A 24,452-nucleotide genomic window follows, 5' to 3' on the forward strand; every position below is an offset into this window, starting at 1 on the left:
GGTTCCCATACCATAACATCTCTCTGAGATGGTTGGGAACAGGTTGGAACAATACAATCCACAAGATTTTCTGATAACCAATCTCTAAGCCCTCGCTAATTCCACCCTCCATTAACAAAATTTTAGGCAAATAATCATGGTGGACCATCATATTCACGTATTAAACAAGTGTGCTTCACTCTTTGTTAGTTTAGATGTTTTCCATCCAAATTCTAATTTAGTCCAAAGCATAGGAAGGTTCAATGGGTTTTTTCAAATGTTAAGAAGGTTTCTTGACCTTTATGTAAACCACAAGAGAATTTACTATATTTTACCCATACTATTGGCAAAGCATTTCATACTTGCAATATTCGCTATTTTTTCTCCTACAACTTTCCCAATAATGCTTAGTTTGCATTCTACCAAACCTTGAGCAACATCATCTCCATCAATCTGAACCTCTATTGTCTCCTTGTTTGAGAGAACAAATTTCCTCAATATCATCTCCACCCCTTTGGCCATTAGATTCAACTTTACCTAGTAACCTACTAGCCAAAACTTACCCCAACCTTTTCCCTAAAAAAAGAAACTGAAAAAAACTAGAAAGTCAGAAGGCACAAAATTTAAGTAGAAAACATTGTAATACAATTGCAGAAATGAAAAAGCATAGAGAAGAAACAAACTAAAGAAAGCAATGCTTTAGTTCAATTCAAGGCATTAGCCGCTCCTGAGCTCTATTTGAACGAAAGCTAAACTTTGAACTACATAGAAATCTATTCAGCCAGATCTATGATTATAAGTAATTGATTTTGAATTTGATGCATATTTGAAGAAAAGGAAAAGATACTTATTCTACTAAAGAGGAAAATACTTGGTTTTTTGAAAAAAATTCAATCAGTTTTTAGAGTTTGAAAATTTTTAAAAACACCCACTAGGAGGATTTTGGCTCTCTATCTAGAGAGAGAGAGAATTTACTCTCATAGAGAGACACTTACTATTGTGATTATTATTCAGTAGCATGAAAGTTATACTTAGATTGATTCTCATCTTCAATTGAAAATATTTTTTTTAAAGACAAAAAAAGAAAGAATTATGAAACTTGTGTACCTTTAATATGATAAGAAAAGAAAAAAAAAGAAAAAAGAAAAAGATCAAATCCAGTACAAGTAGTTAATGCACTATTACAATTTATGGTAAAAAGTTGTAGTTGCAATCGGAACATAGTGGTTACCTAAAGCATATTTTGGCGCAGACAGTATGCCTCAAATTATGCAAAACTTAAATAGATAGAATTAATATTTTCTGCACTAACAGTGTATATAATATCACTATTAGATGTATGATAACTAATATTAATTTGAATTTGATTTCTAAGTTTTGCGTATGAGTCATTTCTCTAATCGTAATAGTATATACAGTAATAGTGTATATAAGATTAACTCAAATATAGATATAGGCAATGGCTTATAGTGCAACAAGCAACACCAATTTAACTTGGGAAGGTGGTGATTTGGCCATGTAACTAAAACTATCCTCTATGGATTAAGTGGTTAATGGTTGCATCTCCTTAATTATCTAATGTTGTGACATCAACAGTGAGAAATCTGGTTATTATTGCCTATTTAGAGATATGAGGTAAGGGTATCCTTTACCCACCATCATCTTCCATTTTTCCAGCAAATGCCTTTCTAGCCTCCTAAACCAAGCTACTATTAGTAAGAACATCATTGTGAAAATTGTTGGTCAAGGACTTGTTGTCTCACTTATCATATGATTTCTTGATTTTTTTGTAAAGCGAACTCTAAGTGTAGTTGAAGAGATTGGTAGAATTCCTAAATGCTATGAACTAGCTTCCAAACAACTAATTAGAACCTATGAGATGGGTCGAAAAATAGTTTGCTCATGTTCATCAAGGAAAAGATGTGTTACAAAATGTGGAACTAGAAATGGAAGTATTGAGAATTCTTGCTAAAGAAGTTCTGCTAGAATATGTTGAATTGGCCTTACCTTCTATTAGCCTATCTAAGGAACAAATTGGAACTTTGACTAAATTCTCATGGGGTAATAATCAATGTGAAAGGTTGTAGTTGTGACAACCCCACCTCCCATAGAGCGTACCCCAGGGTTTGTGATGCGGACGAGGCCCATAGTGTTCAAGTAGACCCTGTAAAGGTGCCCCAAGGCCCAGTGACACGAGCACGAGTTAAGAGATTCAAGGAGTCGCTTCAAGCCTTGGTTTATACCGTCCAAACCCAAGAGAAACCGCCCATTGAAGGGATTGAGTTGGAAGATCCTTGCGTGACTATTAAAGTGATGCTTACAGTTGAAGATGCAAGTGGTCAAACTTCAAACGGTGGATTGGGCCACAGTTAAGTACCTACGCTAAGCTGTACGAGGGTCTCGCTACCCGGTCAGCGAGTCGGGGGTCCAGGAGGCGACGCGCCCCGGCTGGGAGGCCTGGGGGGCATAGCGAAGCCCCCGGTGGGGGTTTGGGGGCAACGCCCTCGAAGCTTACGGCCCATATATTGTTGGGCTAATATTCGGCCAAGTGAAGGAAATGGGCTGGCCGAATTTCCTGTGTATTTTTTCAAGCTTTATTAGGGTTTAGTCAAGGCTATAAATAGCCTCAAGTGATGTGTTACTTTTAGTTTTTGCGACATTATTAATAAAATTCCAGAATTTTGTCTTCCACTAAGGCAAATTCCTTTAACTTGTGAAAGCTAAGTTGAACATCCTAGCGTGGTTCCTAGGTTGTTTTATTGACTTATCAATCAAGCACACACACTTGATTGTGGCGTCCTCTACTGTTGAATTCATTCTTGAGTGGTCCAAGTTTGGGTTCAATTCCATCCAATCGTCATCGTGTCCTCTAAGATCCAATCTTTTCTTCCGCATCTCACGTCAGATGTCTTCTGATGAATTGTAGCATGTTGAACCTAATTTCTAACTCCATAAATCATTCTCAATTTGGACTTGTGTAGAGTTAGATATGGTCTGATTTCAAACTGCATCAAAGCTGGAAACTGGAAATTTTTTGAACAGGTTGCGAAAATCAGCCAACTTTAAACTATTGTATCTTGCTACTCGAAACTCTGAATTTAGTTCCACTTGTTGTGTTTGAAACTTGATTTGGAACTCTTGCTGTGTTATCAACTTCAGAGATTGATTCACTTTCTGTGAATTTTGCCGAATTTCCAAACATTGCTGAAAAACCAAGACTGGTTTTGTCTTGTCTTCATGAAACAGCAACTTTGAACTGAAATTCGAATGGTTTCTGGTTAGAATCTTGGAAAAGTGTCTTCAGGGTAGTTTTAGTACTTTGAATCTAGTTTCCAACGGTATAAATTTTTCCATTTTTGGACCTTCCAAACTCAGGATACGATTTTCCTAGTACGGTCGCACAAAGCTGGAAAATTTCTGACTTCTTAAGAAGTGCACTTTAATAAACTTCCAACTTCCTTTTGGGATTGATGGTTCATTTTAAACTCAATTTCATGAATGACACGAGTTCACTTGAGACTTTAAATTCTCATTTTTGAATCTCGATTTTTGAGGGATTATTGTCTTAAATTTTAAGCGAGTGCACTTTCTTCCTTGAATGTTAAGTGGTCGTGAGTATATGTAAGTGATGGTTAGTCATTGTTTCTTCAAGTGCTCAAGAGGGTTTCGAAAGGAATTCCGGTGTGGACAACTGAAGAGCTTTGTTTACTCACTTACTTTTGAATTGGTGAGTGTCAAGTGCTTGAATTTTTGCTAAATATTTGAATTGTTTCTTGCTCATTACGTGCTTTTGAATTGTCGAGACGAGTGTGTACTTTATTGCACTTGTTCTCTTTTACTTAAATTGATAATCGAATTGTGTTAAGTAAATTGATAATCGAATTGTGTGAAATAAATTGATAATCGAATTGTATGAAGTGTAATTGTACATCTAAGGATGCCCAAAACTCATTGGCTAACCTTATGACTCGAGCCGACATGGGTTTGGTCAAGAAGCCTGGTAAACCATGAGAAAATCATAAGATTGATCTTTTGAGATCTTGCTTGGCATACTCGAGTAGTATTGCCCTCCCAGTGAGTGTTTGGTTACGGATCCGAAAGGGTGAAATGAAGGATGGAGGAAGTAAGTGAAGTTCTACGGACTTGATACCTACCCGGTTGACGGAGTGTCATCACGTGGAGGTATTGGATCGAGCCTCTGCAAAGCAAGTGGAATCTAACTCCTGAGAACTCCTGTATCCTTATTGAGTGTGCTTTATTGTTAATTATGAATTACTTGAACTTTCTAGCTATATTTCTTGTACAAGTGTTATTGTTACTTGAACTATGTGTTTGCATGCTTTTCTTGGCCTCCCTGAATGTTAGCTCACCCCATTAGTTTGTTTCCTTAACAAGAGTTCGGAATGAAAAGAATTTTGCTTAGTCGACCCTTTGATGGTTGTATTTTTGGGAAAAGTTAATGTACCTTTTGGTAACTTGTGATGTAAGACTTGAATGTTTATTCAAGAAAGCAAACTTTCTTTGTATCTACTTTTATTATTGGTTGTTTACCCTTAAATTTAAATTTGTCTCGTATTGAGCCCTGCCTAGCTCCAAGGAGAAGTGGGGTTGTCACAAAAAATTCCCAACCATATTGTTGATTTTGTTGTCTATCAGAAAGAATTGAAAGGAGATAAGGAACAGGTACAAGAAAAGGAAGACGAGAAAGAAAAAAGGGCTTAAAGACGGACACTGAAATGAAAGAAAGGAGAAGTGGTATTCTTTTGATGTTTCTCGAGTCCTGCACCTCACCTAATCAGAAGGGGGTTTAAAAATAAAAAAGAAGACAAGCATGTGGAAATGGAAGACTACAAAAATGCTGGCAAACCTCTCCAAGTATCTTTGTCAACTTGATTGATAAGGATTTATGCTAGGAATAGTATTTTTGACTCTAGTTTTAAACAAAATAAATAGCACTTTGATTTCTTTTCATTGACTTATGATTTCCTAAAATTCATTGACTCATCTTGCTACAAAATTTTTCAAAAAGCTTTCCCTTTTTGAAACCACCTTCTTCTTTAAACCTTTAACCAGACAGACTATCACTATCATCACTCATCACCGACACTACCAGAGAGGGTGTGATAGATCACAAAAGGTCAATGTTTTTAAATCCGAACCAGAGAGTGAACCGGAAAACCTTCCAGTTCACGATTCGACTGATTCAATCGGTTCGACTCTGATTCAAAGGTTTAATAATTTTTTATTCATTTTAGTATTAAAAATTTTGAATAAAATGAAAATATTTATTTTAAAAAATAAATACTTAATAAAAATCGATTGAACCTCCCAGTTTTGACTAGTTCAATTAATTTTTTGGGTTTTAAATTGAACCGGATTGGAGGCATGGCCGGTTCACGGTTCAACTGATCGAACCGACTGGTCTAATCCGGTTTTCAAAACATTGAAAAAGGCAGTAGTGGCCTTTCTCTATTGAAGGGACCATATTTATAAGCTATTGTAATGTGTGGCATTTTACTGCCGTAATAGCCACACTACTGCATCCAGAGTTTAGCTATTAGTACTGCTACATGTAGAGTTCAGCCATACTAGTGGCTTTCACGATTTGTCTAAATTGTGAGGGATGGCTGATTATTGGCTAGTCCTTTTTTTTTTTCTTCTTTTTATGTTATTTTTTTTTCGTCTTCTTCTTTACCAACCAAAAACCTTATTTTTATCTTTTTAAAGAAAATATACAATAATTCAACATACTTAACACAAACAATCAACATAATTTTTGTGCAAAAATTCATGGATAACTGCACTTAAGAAAGATCATGGAGTACTCGAAGTTATAAACTTAAAGATATCACATAAATTCACCTAAAAACATTCTCAAATTTGAGAGGTTAAATACTCAGCTTATGAATTGATCTTCTAGACAGTAATAGTGTATGTATAGATTATTGTTATGTTAATGAGTAAAAGATTATGTCCTACATTAGTTTGGGAGGTGGAAAAAGAGCGGTTAATACGTAAATAAGGTTCCGAGACCTAACAGATTAAGCTTTTGGGTTATAGTTGGGTTCCTGACTTATATATTAGACTTTTTGATGAGTTTTTTCGAGGTGTTTCTCCTTAACAAATGGTATTAAAGTTTCTCATTGCGAGATTGGACTACGCATGGGCAAATGAATTCTTCTTAGAATTGCGTTGATGAAAAATTCTCTTCTTAGTGGTGGACCGAAGTGCCAAGGAGTTTGACTAGTGTTGAATCAGATGTGCCATGGGTTTAGCAAGGGGAGCCAAGGTTTGGCAAGGGGTCCGGAATCCAGTTTGGATGTTGAAGAAGAGTGGGTCTATGATTGAAAGAAGATGTGACTTTAAATGTTGGGTTTAGTAGGGGAAGCCAACGTTTGGCAGTGTCCGGAATCCAGTTTGGATGTTAAAAAAGATTGGGTCCATAATTGGAAGAAGGTGTGACTTTAAATATTAAGGTAGATTTGCATTGAGTATCAAAATGAGTTCAAAAAAGGGTTTGTAAACTTGGGTTTAATATGAGGAGTTACTCATGGAAGGAGGAGATATGTTAGGTTCATGAGTAAAAAATTATGTCACACATTGGTTCAAAAGAAGGCGAAAGAGCAATAAATATGTAAGTAAGATGTGTCATATTGATTCGTGGAATGGAGAAAAAGCCCTTAATATGTAAATAAGAGCATGAAATCTAACAATTTTTGGATCAAAGTTGGATTCCTGACTAATACATAAGTCATGCATCTAATTGTAATAGTCTAATACATAAGTCAGGAATCCAACTTGGGATCCCAAGTTACATCTAACAATAAAGTTTAATACATAAACAATGTTAGATACATAAAGTCAGGAATACATCTTGCCCATGGAAAATATTAATACATAACGCATGGTAAAATTGTAACTTGGGATTTGTTTATGAGTGATTTTATACTTTTTTGAAATATTAATGGGTCATAATGAACTAGTATCAAAAAGTTTGAGGGCATCAAAGTTATTAAATTGGCAAACCTAATGCGTTATTCCTGTTCCTTCTCTCTCACACAGCGGTCAAATTTTTGCCTTCAAAACACACACCACGGAGGGACACGAACACACGCCGCACAAACAGGCAATCCCAAATTGGGGCTCAGCTCTAGCAAGAAATTACCTCGGTTTTTTTTTCTCTAACTTTTTTAAGTAGGGGAGGGTGGGATTCAAGAAGCGAGAGGGACGGATTAGAACCCACGATAAGCTTTCATTTCGTCTGGCCCCTCCTCCAAATAGCATTTCTCAGTCACTCTTTGGTAAGCTTGGAGCCAATAATTTTTTTTCCCCTTTTCCGTTTTCTTTGTTAATTGCTGTTCTAATTACATCCCTTTTTTTCTTCTTTTATGTGAATTTTTATTGAATTTCAGTATAAAAGGTGATGATGGATTGTAGGCTTCTGTGTTTCAACAAGAGCAGTGGTTTATTTTGTACTAGTAATTTTGGACTATTTGATGCCCATCGAAGTAGAATTACTAAACCAACTTTTTATCTACCAAAATCAGGTAAACAATTCTACCCTTCTAGTATTTTTTCCCAAAAAAAGGATTATTATGTGGAAAACAGATAGAACTCCATTTGATTCTATTTTTTGGATAGAAGTTTGGATTTTGTCAGATTGGTTTACCTGATCAAAGCCCCTAGTCCTAGTTAATGTGCTTTCATATTGTTGAAGTTGCCAACGTCAATACCACCGTATTGTTGCATTGAGGGAAGATGCTGTTTTTTTAATTTAATTTTATGTTCTTTCCTTTTTTTTATTTAATTTTGCGTTCTTTTGTAATGGAGATTTAAGTGATGTATGTGGAATGTGGATTGCTATGGGTAGAAGTTGGTGGAAATGGTTGTATTGCCTGTTGTTTCTGTATATAATTGTTTTTGAAGACCTTAAATAACTATTTGGTCCCATTCATATTATAAATTAATAATTCACTAAAATTATATATCGTATTTTCCGAAAATATGAGTCACCTTTTAGATGGGAAGCCATAGTTTGAGGTACATGAGAAAAATTTATATTTATTTATTATAAAAAGACTTCCTTGTCATTTATATACATAATATTGTTAATATGATTCATCATTGTATGCATTTAATAAAATGAAAGTGGGCATATATCATTTGGTATTCCTAATCCTTTGATCTCTTGATAACAGAAAAATGATATTAGTTACATACGTACATTGAAGATATTAATAGAATTAAATTATACTTGTAAATCAATTAGATATGGATTGGTTTATATTTCTTAGATTTTTAGACTCCTTTTATTAATATAACATTAGTTGATTAAATGAGTTTTTTTTTGAATTGTAAGTACACTCGATAAATTAATAAATTATTAATTTGTCGATTAATTAATACCTCCTTAAATTAATAGAATTGGTATGGTCCCAAGGTTATTAATTTATAGAGTTTTTATTGTATATAGTTTCTATGATTTGGGATGCATTTCCAAACCTCAACTACTTGCTTCAGATGTGGGATACAAGAAGTTAGGTTGCTATTGGCTAAGCCTGTTTCTGAAGGGTTAAAATGTAAGGGATCGGATGATTTGGAACTGCATTAAGAATTGGCCCATTATAGCTGTTTACTGTTTTTGACTACTGGTTTTGTTAAATTTGGGAGCATACAAATGATTCTTGATTTGTCGGCAGTGTGGGTTGTTTTCTGCCTTTGGTAGGAAAATCTGTTTCTAATATACGCATCATCTTTGGTAATTATTCAATGTAACATTTGTGTTTTCTAATGTTTGTGACACTCAACAACACTCTGGATACCATTTATGCAAGCTTACCTGCTTAGCAAATGCTAATTCAACTTTGACCCAATTCTCAAAGTTTCTTCTGATTGCACCTTTTTGCTTTGCCTTTTCTGTCCTTATTCTCGTTTCTATTAATTTGCTTTGTTAATCCCTCTAGTATTGAAGTTAAAAGTACTCTGTAATCCCCTATTTTGCTTGTATATGATTCTCAATGCTTCACTTTGTCAAATTAAGATATAATTTCTTCTCAATGATATGGTTTTCCTCATTTTTCTCTTCCATCCTCTGCTTCATTTGATGTTTTCTACAGGATCATTTTTCCACACTGTGAAGTGCTCAATGAGGTCTTATAGATTATCAGACCTTAATCAGTCAGAGGTTGATAATTTAAAAGCTCGTCCCCGTATTGATTTCTCTTCAATTTTCAGTGTGGTGAGCCTATGTCTTGATGTCAGTTCTTTTGATAAATTACTTTTTGATGGCTATTCGAAAATTTTGACTGCATTATTTTTCTTTTCATCAACTGAGCATTTTGGTGGTTTGGCACATAAAAATTTTCAGGTTCAGCCCATTGTTGATGATGTGCGTGGTCGAGGGGATGCTGCCGTTAAAGAGTTGGTTCCTCTATTAATCCTACAAATGAATCTCCATATTCAGTTTTGTTACTGTAAAAAGTTTATTTATGCACATGAAAGGTTTTGTTGGCCTTTTTCTGTGTTGGGGGGGGGGGGGGGGAGTTGAGGAAAAGAGTAGTGTTCAGGGCAGTAGATGATCTTGCCAACACAGTGGGAACTATTAAGGGCTGCTTTGACCAATTTTAGTTTCTTTGCCTCTACAGTGAAGTAGGATAAAGATACAGTTGTAGCTTTTATATTCCAAAAAGCATAACTAATAATTAAAGGTTTAAGAAAGGTTAAACCTTGTGTTTTCAAGATTTTAATCTTCGGTGAAAAAGTTTCATTTTGCTTTCTGTAGTGGCTATTTGCAAACTCTTAGAACTAGCTACAATGAGCGTGCTGTGAAATTTTCTGTACTTAAATGGCAGATATACTGCACGGTTTGACAAAGTTGAATTGGACAATATAGTTGAGGATATTAATGAGCTCCCAGATCCAGAGGTACTTACTTTATATATGTCAAGAAAATTAAACATTTTTTAGTATATTTTATTCATTGAGATGCTATCTATAGATGCATATGTATATTCATACACTTTTTTTTTAACCTGTATACTCTGCACATATGGAATACATAATTGTTCATTTGTTTGTCCATCTATATGGTATATCACTTACTTGAGGTCTTTTTAGTTTTAGACCAAGTCCACCTTTTTTATTTGGAGGGATCTCACAATTTGCAAGCACTTCTCTCTTCTCTATGTGATTTTGATTACCTTGGTTTTTCTTATGCTATTTTCTAACTTATTATTCACTTCTTTCAATCAGCTTGAGGAGGCTGTTCGAGCAGCATTTGATGTGGCTTATAATAACATATTTGCCTTTCATGCTGCACAAAAGCCAGGTGAAAAAATCATTGAGAACATGACTGTAAGTTGCTTACATTTGCTATTCTAGTTCTTGGAGAAAATATAACTACATTTAGATTCCTGTAACGTTGGAAAATCTTCAATTTTGCCATTTGTCAGGGTGTCAGGTGTAAACGTGTAGCAAGGAGCATTGCTTCTGTGGGTCTTTATGTTCCTGGAGGAACTGCTGTGTTGCCTTCAACAGCGTTGATGCTTTCAGTTGTATGGTGATTAAGTTTACTGTATTAGTTCAATTTTCAGTTCATCTGATTATGCATGCGTATTGGCTTTCTCAAGTTGACTGAGATATGGTTGATATATGGTTTCTCCTCTAATAAGCCTGCTCAAATTGCTGGGTGCAAAACTGTTGTACTTGCAACTCCCCCTGCTCGGGATGGAAGCATTTGTAAGGTATTAGATATGATTATTTTCATCTTCACTGAGTGTTAATTGCAAACCAATGAACAGTTGTTTGATGCAATTTTTAGGAAGTGCTGTATTGTGCTAAAAAAGCTGGTGTTACACACATTCTTAAAGCTGGAGGCGCTCAGGTGTGAAAAGTTGGTGTTAATATTATGCATATTGACCAGTATGTTTTCCTGAAGCTTGATGAATCAAGTTGCTCATAACATTGCGCTGTTATTATTTCTTTGACTATTGCAGGCAATTTCCGCAATGGCTTGGGGGACAGAATCTTGTCCCAAGGTATCAGTTTCCATATTCTTGTCCAGCCACATTTTTTTTTTAAGAATTTAGCGATGGGTGTTCTCTTTTGGTTTGTAGTGGTTTGAACTTCCAGAAGCATTTGCTACATATGGTTTCTTGGTAGTTCATTATATGCTACATATGCCTACTGAAGTTTTCTTGCAAGTTGAATGTTTTTGTTGTATTTCTTTAAAGTACAGGGTCCTACCTGTGGATCAGGAAATGGAAGCATCTAAAACATCAGTTGATTGTTGACTAGTGTATCCATCTATCTGATTGTGGTGTAGTGTCTGAATGAACTTGTCCTGTCATGCATAAATTCTTGTTATCAGTTAAATGAACTAATAGTGAAGTATATGGGGACACCATTAGATAATAGTTGATGCTTATATATTAACAGGAAAAAAAATCAAATAGTATATCATCAAAGTTGGTTTCATACAATTAAGTCATTCTATCACCCATAATGGGGTACGGCAGCTTTTGAGCTCTGATTACTTTCCTAGTTGACAATCTTTGACAAACTATACAGCAATTAAAGAACTGATTTAAGGGGCTGAAAGGAATGGACAATACAGGTATTTTGTCCCGGTGTTTACTCGCACTTTGCTTGCCAAAGCCTCTTTAGAAACTGATATACTAAAATTGGAAGATCATGAGAAGATAGACTGGTATAGTAGAGATACAGCCATCAGCAGGGGTTTCCAGCTTTTTGCTATAGCCTTATATCTAGTTGTTCTACAAGCATCATAAGAAAGAAGCAGAAAACATGCCTGAAACTCCAAGGTGCAGAAGTGCTTGGTATTGGGCAAACTAGTGGAGTTCTAATTTTAGTTTTTAAATGTTATTAGTGCAAAGTTGCTCCTTGAGGGAAGGGTGAGATGAGACTTCTCTGCCCTTGGGCTGAAATCTGTTTTCAGTGTCCCAGCCTGTTTGGTGGCTCTGCTTTCTACTACAGAAATTCTGGCACTTGTTTTTTAATAACTACCTGATTCAATAATACATGGAAAACTGCAGGTTGAGAAGATATATGGGCCTGGAAATCAGTATGTCACAGCTGCAAAAATGATTCTGCAGGTATTGATGAATTTTCCATTAACTTTCATCCTTAACTGTTTTCATGAGTGACTAAAGTCTGAGAGATCACCTCTTTCTTTTTGCTATTTAAACCACCTTTTTGTTTATTATTTAATCCTACTACTTTCTCTACAGAACAGTGAGGCTATGGTAGCTATTGACATGCCTGCTGGACCATCTGAAGTGCTTGTTGTTGCTGACAAACACGCAAGTCCTGTCCATATAGCATCTGATTTACTTTCCCAGGTACTTACTCCCTGAATCTTTGATGTCGAATTTGTTGTATGTGCAGATGAATGCAGATGGAAAAGTCATGGAAATTTTAGGTAACGCAGATTTGTCACATATTTATCCAATTAGATCATTGTAATCAATCAAACCACTGTACTGATCCATATGAGAGCTCAAGACGAGCCTAGGAAAAGTAATGGACAACTGAAAAATGTCTCTGTGACTAACTTGATTCCTTTCTGAATCTGAAGATATAAATTACTCATCACAGGCTGAACACGGCCCTGATAGCCAGGTTGTTCTGGTACTTGCTGGGGATGGCATTAATTTAGATGTGATTCATGAGGAAATCTACAAACAATGCCAAAGCCTTCCTAGAGGGGAGTTCGCTTCAAAAGCACTCAGCCACAGCTTCACAGTATTAGCACGCAATATGGTTGAGGTATGTTTTCTTGTTTCAAATCTTTGGGTTGTGACTTTGTGTTTGCCTGTAAAAAGCCTTATGTGGCCAATATGATGTAAGTTTTGTCCATTGTAGAAACACTGCAGTTATGCTTGCCAATTGATAGAGAAGTCTACACAAATTGCGCCGTACCTTAGTTTGCTAGCTGTTTGTACTTGGAAGTCTCAAGTTTGAATGTGCCAATATGATTGACTTAGAAAGAAGATTTGTGATTACAGAAAAGTTCAAAAATCTTTTATTGATTTAAATTCAAAAAGTACTTTTACGTGGCATGCTTTACCAAAACTTAAAGTTAGAAATTTTTTAGTCAAAACCTGATTCTTTTTATAAGATTCTTTTTATAATTTCTTTGTTCAATGGTGATAGATTAAGCATTAAAACTATCAGATGAGGGGCCGATCAATGCCTACGTGTTCTGTTGTAAACTTGGCTATAGGGGTTGTATCACTGCTTAACCTTTATTGGCCCCAGAAACATTGTATGGATTGTGCAGATGATCGTTGTTTTTGGTAATCAAATTCAATTTACATTTGGGATTTTGCATTAGGTTTCCAACAGAAGAAAAAGATAATGAAATACAAGAAAAAATTTCAGATAATGCAATAGTTAAGGTGATTCTTGTGGTTTTGATGCTTCTCAGCTCATCTAACAAATGTGTCTAATTATTGCTGAAATTATCTTAGTCATACTGGTGTATAGTGTGTTCCGAGTATTATCAGGACATATGAGTATATTGTTTGTAGTTATTCATCAAGGTTATCGAGGCTGGGACTTTTATTGCTGAAATTATCTTAGTCATACTGGTGTATAGTGTGTTCCAAGTATTATCAGGACATATGAGCATATTTTTTGTACTTAATCATCAAGTTTATTGAGGCTGGGACTTTTGAGTTTGACCTGCTTTGTTGATTCTTGGCACATTATTACTGAAAGAATCTTTAGATGTTCACAATAAAAACATAGCTGCCAGATTCTGTGGCGAATAAGGGTATTACGTACTAAAAGAGGTCATGAAATCTAGAGCCTTTGTTTTCTTGAGGCTATGGAGTTTCTACTATGAAATGTTGATTTTCAAATCTTTGTGAGCATGAGATCTGAAAATTTTCGTCATCAATGATGGGCGATGGAGATCTAGATAGTCTCATGATGCCAGCCAGCTAAGTTTCATTCTTACTTGCATCCAAGTGGAAAACTTTAAAGAAGTAGCATCAATGAGAATGTTGTTGCTGATAACTTACCAAACATGTAAGGTTGCTTTCTAGAATTGGTTCCTGTAGTAACTTAATTAAGTTTCAATAAAGTTTATGATAAGGTGGGGCTTTGAAGAAACAGTCATGTATTCTGCTAGTGCAACTAGAGATTGTTGTTTTCTAACAGAAATTTGGATAAGAAGCGGTTGATGTTGCATATGGAGGTCAAATATCAACAATTTTTTTTACCTTGGAATCCATATGAAATTTAAGCAACCATTAGTTGGGGAAACTTACAAGATCAGTGATAAATAAACAAATAAAATTAGTAGAAGAGTTGGTACAGTGGCAATGGATTGTTTTACAATCCAAGTAAAAGATACCCTTGTCCATAAGTGTGTCTCAGAAGCAAATATGCCTCAACTGAAGAATTGTCTAAAACACTTTTATTTGAGGATCTTCTTTGAAGCTACAAAATGGTTCATGTTTTTCTGAGTCTGGCTTGACATTTGTTGGCTCGAGGAAAAAGTTTAAGCTCTAGCCACTATTAGTGCTTGTTAGTTTAATGGTATTTTGGTCCATCGGATTTATGAAGCTAGTCACTGGATGCTCTGATATTATGGTTTTGCAATCTCACAGTATAAAGAAGAATCGAAAAATGAAAAAAGAGAAGGTATCTCAATTTGTTAGGATCTCTTTTTGTTAGTTTGTGGCCACAAGGAAATGGTCATATGAGAGCATTAAACCTGTTGTTTCTTTGGCTTGGGTCCACTAATTATGACTACTTGCAATTGCAAATGAGTCTCAGAGAAAGCTGCTTTAGTTTTTTAATCCTCTGGACTTCTTGTTGAGGTTATATCGCAAAGCTCAAAAAACAGCACTTTTATGTTTGCTCAAGCATGTTTCATTTGTTTAGTGAGCCCACCATGAGTCAGTGTCAACTGTAAATGTGCCTGTGTGTGGTTGGTTTTTCATTTCATATATAAATTTTGGAGTGGGTGTTTGGGGACTGAGAATTGTATGGTAGAGGGATTTTGATGGCTATCAGTCCACATTTCTAAACTCCTAATTAGCGCAGTCCTTTATTTTATAGTATATTTTTTTTATAGGATTAAAATTCTAATGGATGACAGCTAAAACTTGGTAGATGAAATTATACTTTGAAGTGCATGTATGTTATTCCTTGATCTTTTGGTGTAACTTTTCTTTCTCTTTGTAATGTTTTGATTTTTTCCCTACTAGTGATGATGTTGCATTTTCTTTTGAGGATAAGTTCCTAACATTTGCAATATTAGGCCATAAATTTCTCGAACATGTATGCGCCTGAACATCTGATCATCAATGTGGAAGATGCTGAGAAGTGGGAAAGTTTCATCGAGAATGCAGGTGGAACACATTTTTCTTTGCCCCGTATATCCCTCTAATTCTTGCTTTTCATGTCAGCTTTGTTCTTTGTTGCTATGATTGAAACAGACAATTACCATATTGTGTCATTGTATTTCCTTAGTAAGACAAATGTGTTGCAGATTATGTTTAATAAGTAAAACTTTTTCATTAATACATTTTCTTTCCATCATCTTCTACTCTAGCACTTATTTTCCAACACCTTTCAGTTCTCCTCCTATTTCATCATGTTTTCACATCCACTTTTGGTTGTAAAAGAACTTGCTCAATGATCAGGCTTTTAATTTGAAATGCGGGTACCTTTTCTCAATGCCCTGGTGCAATTTCTGTTTGCTTTTCCTTTGGCAATGTAAAAAAGTAGCGTTTGAAGAAGCGGTTGCTGAAGAATTTATGTGTATAATTTGTACAGGATCTGTATTTTTAGGGCAGTGGACTCCTGAGAGTGTTGGAGATTATGCAAGTGGAACAAACCATGTACTTCCCACTTATGGCTATGCAAGGATGTATGGTGGTGTCTCTTTAGACTCCTTCCTAAAGTACATTACGGTGCAGTCTTTAACAGAAGAAGGCCTGAGGAATCTTGGTCCTTATGTGGCCACCATGGCTGATGTTGAGGGGCTGGAAGCACACAAAAGAGCTGTAACCCTCAGGCTACAGGACATAGAAGCAAGACAAACATCTAATTGGAGATAAAAGCTCACGAGCATGCCCCTGTTGCTGTTGTATCAATTGAACCCATTTTGATTTTCCTACCGCGTATTAGTGCTATCAATTGGTTTTGCATATTGTTTCTGGATCTTTAGCCCGGGTGTTGGGTGTGGAACTGTTTTCTTCTGTTAGCATTTGTAAGCCTTAGAAAATGGACTGTTCTTCTATGTATAAGAAAATTTTGTAGACATGGCATATTCAACAGATTCAGCTGTGGTCTTTTCCATGAAGTTATAGAATGTCATCCTGAGGAAATTATCTTCTTTATTCTCTTAACACTTCAATTTTCTAAAGATACGATTGTCAACTCAGCCAAATTAACAGAATAGAGTTGAATAATTTGTTAAAACATAAAGATGTAAATCGCATTGCTGTTCGTGGAAAGCTTCCCGTTGCAAGTTAAAAGATACTTCAACAAAGAAGAGTATTTGTCAAAGTTGTGAGTCAGCTGCTGAAGCTTCTTTTTGTCTGTTACAATCCACAATCAAATTTTTGTCTTTTATATAGAAGAGGCTGTAGTAACTAAAGTTTCACCATCGATATGTACACTGCCTTATTGAGCACTTAAGTAGCAATTTAGGCTTTTAGCCATCAGCATGGTTTTATGTTGGAGGAGAGGCTCCAGCCCTTTAGCTTGATGAAGAAGAAGAAGAAGAAGTGACTTATGCTAACGCTGTAGCAACTTAAGTTTCACCATCGATATGTACGCTGCCTTATTGAGCACTTAAGTAGCAATTTAGGCTTTTAGCCATCAGCATGGTTTTATGTTGGAGGAGAGGCTCCAGCCCTTTAGCTTGATCAATTCGTTACCAATTACTGTTCACTCAGCACTGTAACTTGTGCACAAACATTGAATTTAACGTATATTCTGTGTAAAAGGTTTTCATGGGAAAACTGCAAGACTTTCTAACAATCTCTCTTGATTGACCCTTGAAAATTCGTAAACTTTGCCTTAACCCTATTCAACGTTAGACTTCTCTACCTTTCTCTACCCACAAATCACAATTCCTACAGCAAAATCATAAATGTAGATTTTTATTGTTTTTTGGATGAATGGGAGGTTTTGAACCATAATCTCCTACTTACAAATCCTTCCACGTTACTATTCAATCCAATCCTCCCCCTTAAATGTAGATTCTAGATTTATTTTAATGATCACGAACATGAAGTTATAAGCTATGGATGGATGGTTCACACTCAAATAACTATCTATTATCACTTGTTCAACCAATTATCAATTAAATAAAAGAAAGCATCTATAACAGACCCTCTCCCACTAGTAGACCATCTCACAAGTAGACGATGTGAGTCTCACCTATTTGTGAGATGGTCTATTAGTAGGCCTGGTACATGTCAGAAAAAAAATTAGTAGGTAAATCCATTATAAATACTGTAGTTGCCACGGCCTGTGGAGCCTTCTCTTGTGCAGGGATTCTCTCAAGGTAACAGTAAACCATTCATTCATGTTGTCGTGCACAAAAAAAAAAAAAAAAAAAAAAAAAAGTGAGCATCAGAGAGCTGTTCTTGATAAGCTGTCCGAGTTGTGAAGCAGTACTATGTTACAACTGTACATAAGATCGTGCTTTTCTGACGGATTTTACTCTGATAGCCTTCTTTCAACAAAAGTGAATTGGTGATCCATGGTTGCTGCTGGAGTCACGATGCCATGAATCCTGAACTTGAGCTGCAAATTGCAAGTTCCAGAGCACATCCTCTACAGAAGGCCGGTCAGATGGCACATTTGACAGACACTTTAGACAAAGCTGAATGAGAATCTTCAATGATGCATCTGAGCATTCCTTGCTGATAATGGGATCAACAATACTCCTCCGAGCAATGTCATCTGCTGTTAAACTCACTAGTAACTGCAAAGGAAAATAAAGTTAACAAGACTGCATAATCAAATGACTTTTCAAGTTAGAAAGCTTTCTGAGTTCCCCGCTAAAAATGTCAATACGAGGGCAATTTATGATTGTGCCGCTCAAGCATTCAGCTCTTCCATGCAGGTTTCTCCAAATATCTGAGTGTCATATATCCATAGACATCATGGATGTAATCATGTTGGAAGAGGAATAACATGGCACTTAAAGCAAGCTCTTGACATTGTGGAGGAACAGCTAGGAATGTTCAGGTAATTCAGTGTTTTTATTTTCTTTCGTTTTTTCAGCACTTAGCCATAGAATTTTTCTTTTGGGGCACATATTATATTCTATGGCATCAGAACTCTTTTATAAAATCAAACAAGTGAAAATGGAGAAACAGGATTTAAGTTCTTAAAAGAGAGTACTTACAATATCATTGGACACATTTATATCATTTTGAGATACAATGGCCCTTCCCACGATGATTTCCAGTAAAATTACACCAAAGTCAAATACATCGTCTTTCTCCTCATACCTTAACCTGCAAGAGACATTCAGGCATTAGTTAGGCACAACATAATAGAATCATGGAGGTAGGGATATGTACATATCATTTGTAAACAATACACTAATTATGAGGAATTATTAGCATAAAAGAAGTACGGCTTGGATACAGCTTAGCAAACTATATGGAGTGGACGTTGTCACGCTGTCTATGACAAATAGGAATTCACCTATCATTGTTCTCCTAAATACCTCTCGATAAGTGTTTGTTTGCAACAAGAAACTGGAAACCGTATAGACGCTGTAAATTTGATGCAGTGTCTTTTGTGCATCTCTTTCTCAACTATTAACAGAGGTGACATTCAAATTTTTTTAAAAAAACCAATAAAGCATTGATAGAGCAATACAAAACATGTGATAAAAAAGAAAAAGTTGCCAAGGTTGAGATAGAGGAGACTTCACACATCGGTTTGTGCCAATAAAATAATTTAAGTTCTTGGTTTCAAGCAAAAGAAAGTACCCTTCTGTTTTTGTAAGTTTTATCAAAAGATGAAAAGCTAGCAAGAGAATGAATATCGACATGTCAATTGGCTAGGATGCACCTAAGCTTTAGAATGAGTTAATTTTGAACTTACCTGTGGCCAACTTTTTCCTTTGATCCAATGGAAGAAGTAGTAACACATTCCTAAACAGAGTGAGAAATGAGGAAAGTCAGCAATTTCTTCTATTGACTAGCAGAAAAACAATTTAGAGATCCAATGCCCAGTTTTTGTGGTTCCTATTAAAATGAATGCAGTTTCATCAAGTCATGCAGATCAGTCTTTCTCTTTTATATCGAGGGAAAATGACAGGGTTTTCTTTCATACCGGTCTCCCATTTTCAGCTAACAAAGGCAGATTGTATTTACTAATCTTCACATGGAAATCATGATCCATCAAAGCATCTGTTATCTTCAATTGATTTGAAAATATACCAGGCACCATGCCTGTGTGAAGAAATTGGATTCCCTTAGCAACCCCAGTTGCAGCTGCCATTCTCTGTGTCCAAGTCAATTTTTGTTGCAGATGGCCATCTGCAGAAAATGCTGGTAGCAGTGGAGATACAAACACGCAAAAGAGAAAATAAAAAAACAAATTAAACAAGAAAAATAAAAACAGCTTTGACAATTATAAAAAGTTCAAAGAACACCAAGATGGTGCAAATATTATGTACTGCTGGACATGTAAAACAATCAGGACTAGCAAATCTGTGGATTTGATGGAATGTTGATTGATTGCATAAAACTTTTTCTGCAGTAAACAGTTTAATAAAATTTATCCAAAATACAAGAATAACTCCTGATGGAACAGACACATCATAATCATTTCCAAATTAAGCATCTGTCAGGCACACAGAATTTTAGAACCCAAGTGGGATCATACTGCTACAGGAAATAAAAGTCTCTTAATGTTTCATTTTTTTGAGTAATGCTGCCTATCAGCCTATTAAGAGACTAGAAGTTGGTTAGCTGCAGTCTCCAGAAAAGGGATAGTTTAAATAAGAAAAAGAAATTGATAAGAGTGGTATGCATATAGCCAGTTGAGCAAATGACCTTATACTGTCCAAAGTTTCCAATGATAGGTTAATGTGGCTTGAAGTGGGAAATATTTTAAGTAGCTGTACCTGATACAAAACCTCTAAGTGTTCCATGGGGCACATGTTCAAATACAACAAGTATCTTGTTGACGCTTGAATCATCTGGGTGGCAATCAAAGCAGTGGCCGAGAGCACTAACTAAATGGCTGTGTCTAACTTTTGAAATTAGCTCAAGATGGTGAGTGTAGGTCTGGATGCTGTGTCTCTTTCTCATTTTCAAGCATCTGATAGCAACAAGAGTACCGTCTGTGAGCAATCCTTTGTAAACCTGATTTAGCATTGATGCAAGAATGTTCAGTTACACTAAATGAAGATATGGGAATACCCCTATAGAATTGAAAAAATGAAAATAACTGATTTCAATCGTAACAAAACCACTAACAAACATTCACAAAAAAGCTTGTATACTATATCACGATGAAGAAGGCTGTACATATATATGTCAAAGTTAAATAGAAATTAAGAAATAAAAAAATACATTACCATGTGTTTACTTCACAGAAGCAAAAAAGTAAAGGGATACAATAGTTCAATATGATTATTTTTCTTCACAGGGATTTCATCTATAACTTGGGTCTCTGAAACACCAGACTTGTCTAAAGAGGCACAAAAGATAAATTTTACTTAATCTTTACATCTGTTTAAATATTGAAATGTGGCATTGTTGGTTGAATTTCCCTCATAATGCAGAGCAGTTACTATGTCATAGATTAAGGCAGCAAGCATACAGATTGCAGGGCAGGAGCCAACTTCACGTATTATTGCAGTTTTGCCCAAGGATAAATCCTCTCAATGATATAAAGCTCCTTGGTCAGTACAAAATATACGTCAAATAGAAATTAAGAAATAAAAAAATACATTACCATGTGTTTACTCCACAGAAGCAAAAAAGTAAAAGGATACAATAGCTCAATATGATTATTTAGGTCTCTGAAACACCAGACTTACCTGAAGAGGGACAAAAGATAAATTTTACTTTATCTTTACATCTGTTTAAATATTGAAATGTGGAATAGTTGGTTGAATTTCCCTCATAATGCAGAGCAGTTACTATGTCATAGATTAAGGCAGCAAGCATACAGATTGCAGGATAGGAGCCAACTTCACGTATTATTGCAGTTTTGCTCAAGGATAAAACCTCTCAATGATATAAAGCTCCTTGGTCAGGACAAAAAGACTCAAGTACCGAGTGTAAAGTTATCAACTGTATCAAATAAAAGTAAGCTTTGTTACAATGTCTGGTGCGACAAATGAAAACAGTTGACACAACAGGACGACAATTGAGTAGAAAATAGCATGCTCTGTCTTTTCACAACCGGTTTCTTCAGAATCTCAGTTGGAAACTGAGTAATCTTTCATCTTAATTGAGAGGCTTTGAAAATCTATTACTCATTCTATTGGGTTGAATAGGTAGCTGAAGGAACTCTGTTGTGGTTAAGTGTGCAAATTCATTTCAAGTAGAGGATTGCACTAGAAGCAATCATAACTTTTGGAGGATTGAAAGAAACAGAATACATCATATGATATCACCTTCTTTGCCATAAAAAACTGTCGGGAAAAGGCAAATAAAACACGAGCTAAAAGGTTCAAATAGAAATAAAGAATCACAGGCAAGCTTTATGACGGTTTAACTGGCAACTTTTACCAATCTGTAATCCATTACCTGTCCATGAGAACCATCACCAATAAGATTTAATGCACTGAAGTTATTAGTAGCCTCCTTAAGCTCATCCAGAACAAAGGTTCTATAAGGGGGAAGTCCAAGTGGTCCCAACTTCCTTGTTTCAGATATATAACCTGTCAAGAAAGTAAGCTTAATCTGCTGTATAGATGCATAGGTTATTTGGACACATTTATCAAGTCTTGACTTCCTAGTTGAATCTGCTATTTTACTTAGCCAGCATCAAAATTACTGTGATGAGACGATGGTTTCCAACTTGTGGAAAAGTATGAAAAATAGGCTTTGCTTCTGAAGCATCTGCATATATATATATATATATATATATATATATATATATATATATCTTTCTTCAAGCTTCTATAAGTTTATTTGTACATGATCACACAACTCCTCTTGTCAATAAAGCAATGTCATGTCCAGCACAAAGAAATTTATCAGAAATCCACAGTTCAGTGGAATGCGATGACAACCTCATGCCAGTAAATTATGTATGCAAATGAAACTTAACCAGTTTTGAGTTGTCAGTCACACATACTCGTAACTGAATAACAAAACTAATTTACATCCATATACGATAATTTTAGCTGCATATTATATCCTTTGAGACAAATTACAGCGTGCATCTTTTGCAGCAAATGTGGATAAACAGAAATGCTGAGGAAGAGTGTAAGAACGTACTTGCATCCTTGAGAACCTTCAGTGTGATAGCTGGTGAAACTTTTTCCACTATTAGTCTTGCGTGAGGTACTTTATTTATTTTCTGTTTTCCATATTCCCTTCTGACAATCAGCAAAGCTAGACCAAGAAGTAAGATTGCTCCAATGATCCCTCCTACCATACTTGACGCAAGAACTGCTTTACTATGCGTTTCCTTTTCCTGCTTATGAGGTAAGACACTAACAGCCAGAGCTTCGTTATGACAGAAAGAGTAAGGATGCTGATTTTGATAACTCTCTGACAGACAGTTCCCAGCATACAGGACAGTCCTACTTTTAGCATTTGATTCTAAACAAGTTGGCAAAACCCCCGTCAAACGATTCGATGAAATATTAACAAAATGAAGTTCTGCATTACAAGACGTGCCCTCTAAAAGCCTTCCAGTGAATTTGTTCCCAGCAATATCCAAGTAAGTTAGAGAAGGTAAGGAGAGCAGAGATGGTGCAAAAGGGCCAACAAATTGATTTAAAGAAATGTCCAGCTTCTGTAGTTGAAAAAAAGAGCTCAATTCATTTAATTTTGCATAATAAAATTGTTCTTTCTAAGCACCAAAGAAACCAATTTGGTGGGCAGCCTTGGGAAATGAGGTCCAAGTTTGTTACCTTCCAGATCAAGAACTTGAAGGTTTGCTAAATTCTGAAGGCTAGGCACTTCCCCAGATAACATATTAGTAGAAAGCACTAGAGTCCTGAGAGTTTCTAAACTTGATACAGAAGTTGGTACTGAACCACTGAGTGAGTTATTCTTCAAACTCAGAACAGCTAAAAGTGGTAGCCTACCAAGACAATCCGGAACCTGACCTGTGAACTTGTTGTGATCCATTACAAGACTTTGGAGGTTCTTCAACTTAAAAATCTCTGTAGGAATGCTTCCTTCAAAGTAATTTGAACTAATATTCACTATTTCTAAAGAACTCAAATTTCCAATAGTTGAAGGCAATTCTCCCCCCAAGCCTAAGGATACCAAGGAGAGGACTTTCAAGTTTGGCAGACTAAGCAAGTTGAAGAAGAGGTCAACCGTTGAGAAATCCTGAGACAGTTGAGGGAAGAAACTATTTCCTTCAACATGCAACTGAGTTATGCTATCTTCATAGCAAACAAGAGTTAAAAAGGAGTTAGGTTCACCGTTGCAGAAGTCTGTATTTTCAGTCCAGCTGCTTATCTCTGCAGGAAAGTTCAGCTGGTGCTTGATTCTCAAGATTGCTTGATATTGAGAAGGCTGCGATTGGTCTGAGTAATGAACCAGATAGAAAACCATGAAAACCAGAAGACTACGAATATGTGCTGATTCTGCCATTATCGCTCTCAAAGACTGAACTTGAGTTGCAAACTTGCAATTGTAAAGTATCAAAATGAGCTACCTAACTTCACATTCATATCTTGCAGAATTTACCAAGTAACAGTCATAGTGCTTGGGACAGGTGCAGAAATAGATTAAGGGTAATCACTGTCACAGATGTGCATGCCAGAAATTGATGTATTTCACTGCTACAATTGGATTGCACAGAAGATGGAACTGTTCAACAGAAGTGACTGGCGTTGCAAGAAATGCTTGTAAAAGCGTAAAATACATGCTTGTCCCTCTTATGAAATCATCATACCCATATATTCTTGAGGAAAAAAAACATTTTGTTAAGTGTTAATGGAAAAAGTCATCAAGCAACAATGGGCTGAACAAAGTAACAAATTATCTAGTTTGAATATTTGCCCGTATAATCCAGTAGAAATTGGCGGTAATTTAAGGGTACAATTGTCCAATTATTACTCATAATTTGATTTTATATTATTAAAAGTTACTTGGAAAGTACTATCAAATTTCACGTGTCAAATAGTAATCATTGTACCTCCCCAAATTTTTTCTAGCATTTATCTTATATTTTTCTGAGTGTTTGTCAAATTTAAGTCTTGTCTGAATGGTCAATTTTTTTGAATATTTATATAAAATTTTATTAACACCTTAACCGGT

General features: G+C 35.7%; 1 protein-coding gene and 1 pseudogene across 3 annotated transcripts; one reads left to right on the top strand and one right to left on the bottom strand.

The window, feature by feature from the left end:
• The first annotated feature begins 7,037 nt into the window (after positions 1-7,037).
• LOC113727397 (histidinol dehydrogenase, chloroplastic) lies at positions 7,038-16,351 on the top strand. 3 transcript variants are annotated; one of them, XM_027251539.2, is made up of 16 exons: positions 7,040-7,280; positions 7,392-7,526; positions 9,096-9,217; positions 9,347-9,399; positions 9,831-9,903; positions 10,231-10,332; positions 10,431-10,532; positions 10,650-10,721; positions 10,799-10,861; positions 10,974-11,015; positions 12,033-12,092; positions 12,228-12,299; positions 12,385-12,418; positions 12,575-12,765; positions 15,272-15,362; positions 15,790-16,351. In XM_027251539.2, exons 2-16 carry the CDS (start codon positions 7,403-7,405, stop codon positions 16,071-16,073), a joined length of 1,485 nt encoding a protein of 494 aa, XP_027107340.1. In that variant the 5' UTR covers positions 7,040-7,280; positions 7,392-7,402; the 3' UTR covers positions 16,074-16,351. The 3 variants fall into 3 exon arrangements, with proteins under 3 accessions (XP_027107344.1, XP_027107342.1, XP_027107340.1); XM_027251543.2 differs by lacking the exon at positions 7,392-7,526 and having other exon boundaries at positions 7,038-7,280; XM_027251541.2 differs by lacking the exon at positions 12,385-12,418 and having other exon boundaries at positions 7,039-7,280; positions 12,228-12,338; positions 12,595-12,765.
• A 927-nt stretch (positions 16,352-17,278) lies between these two features.
• Positions 17,279-24,078, bottom strand: LOC113727399 (probable inactive leucine-rich repeat receptor-like protein kinase At3g03770; annotated as a pseudogene).
• Between the last annotated feature and the right edge of the window lie 374 nt (positions 24,079-24,452).

This window comes from Coffea arabica, chromosome 2c (assembly GCF_036785885.1).
Source record: "Coffea arabica cultivar ET-39 chromosome 2c, Coffea Arabica ET-39 HiFi, whole genome shotgun sequence".
In the NCBI taxonomy this organism is placed as follows: domain Eukaryota; kingdom Viridiplantae; phylum Streptophyta; class Magnoliopsida; order Gentianales; family Rubiaceae; genus Coffea; species Coffea arabica.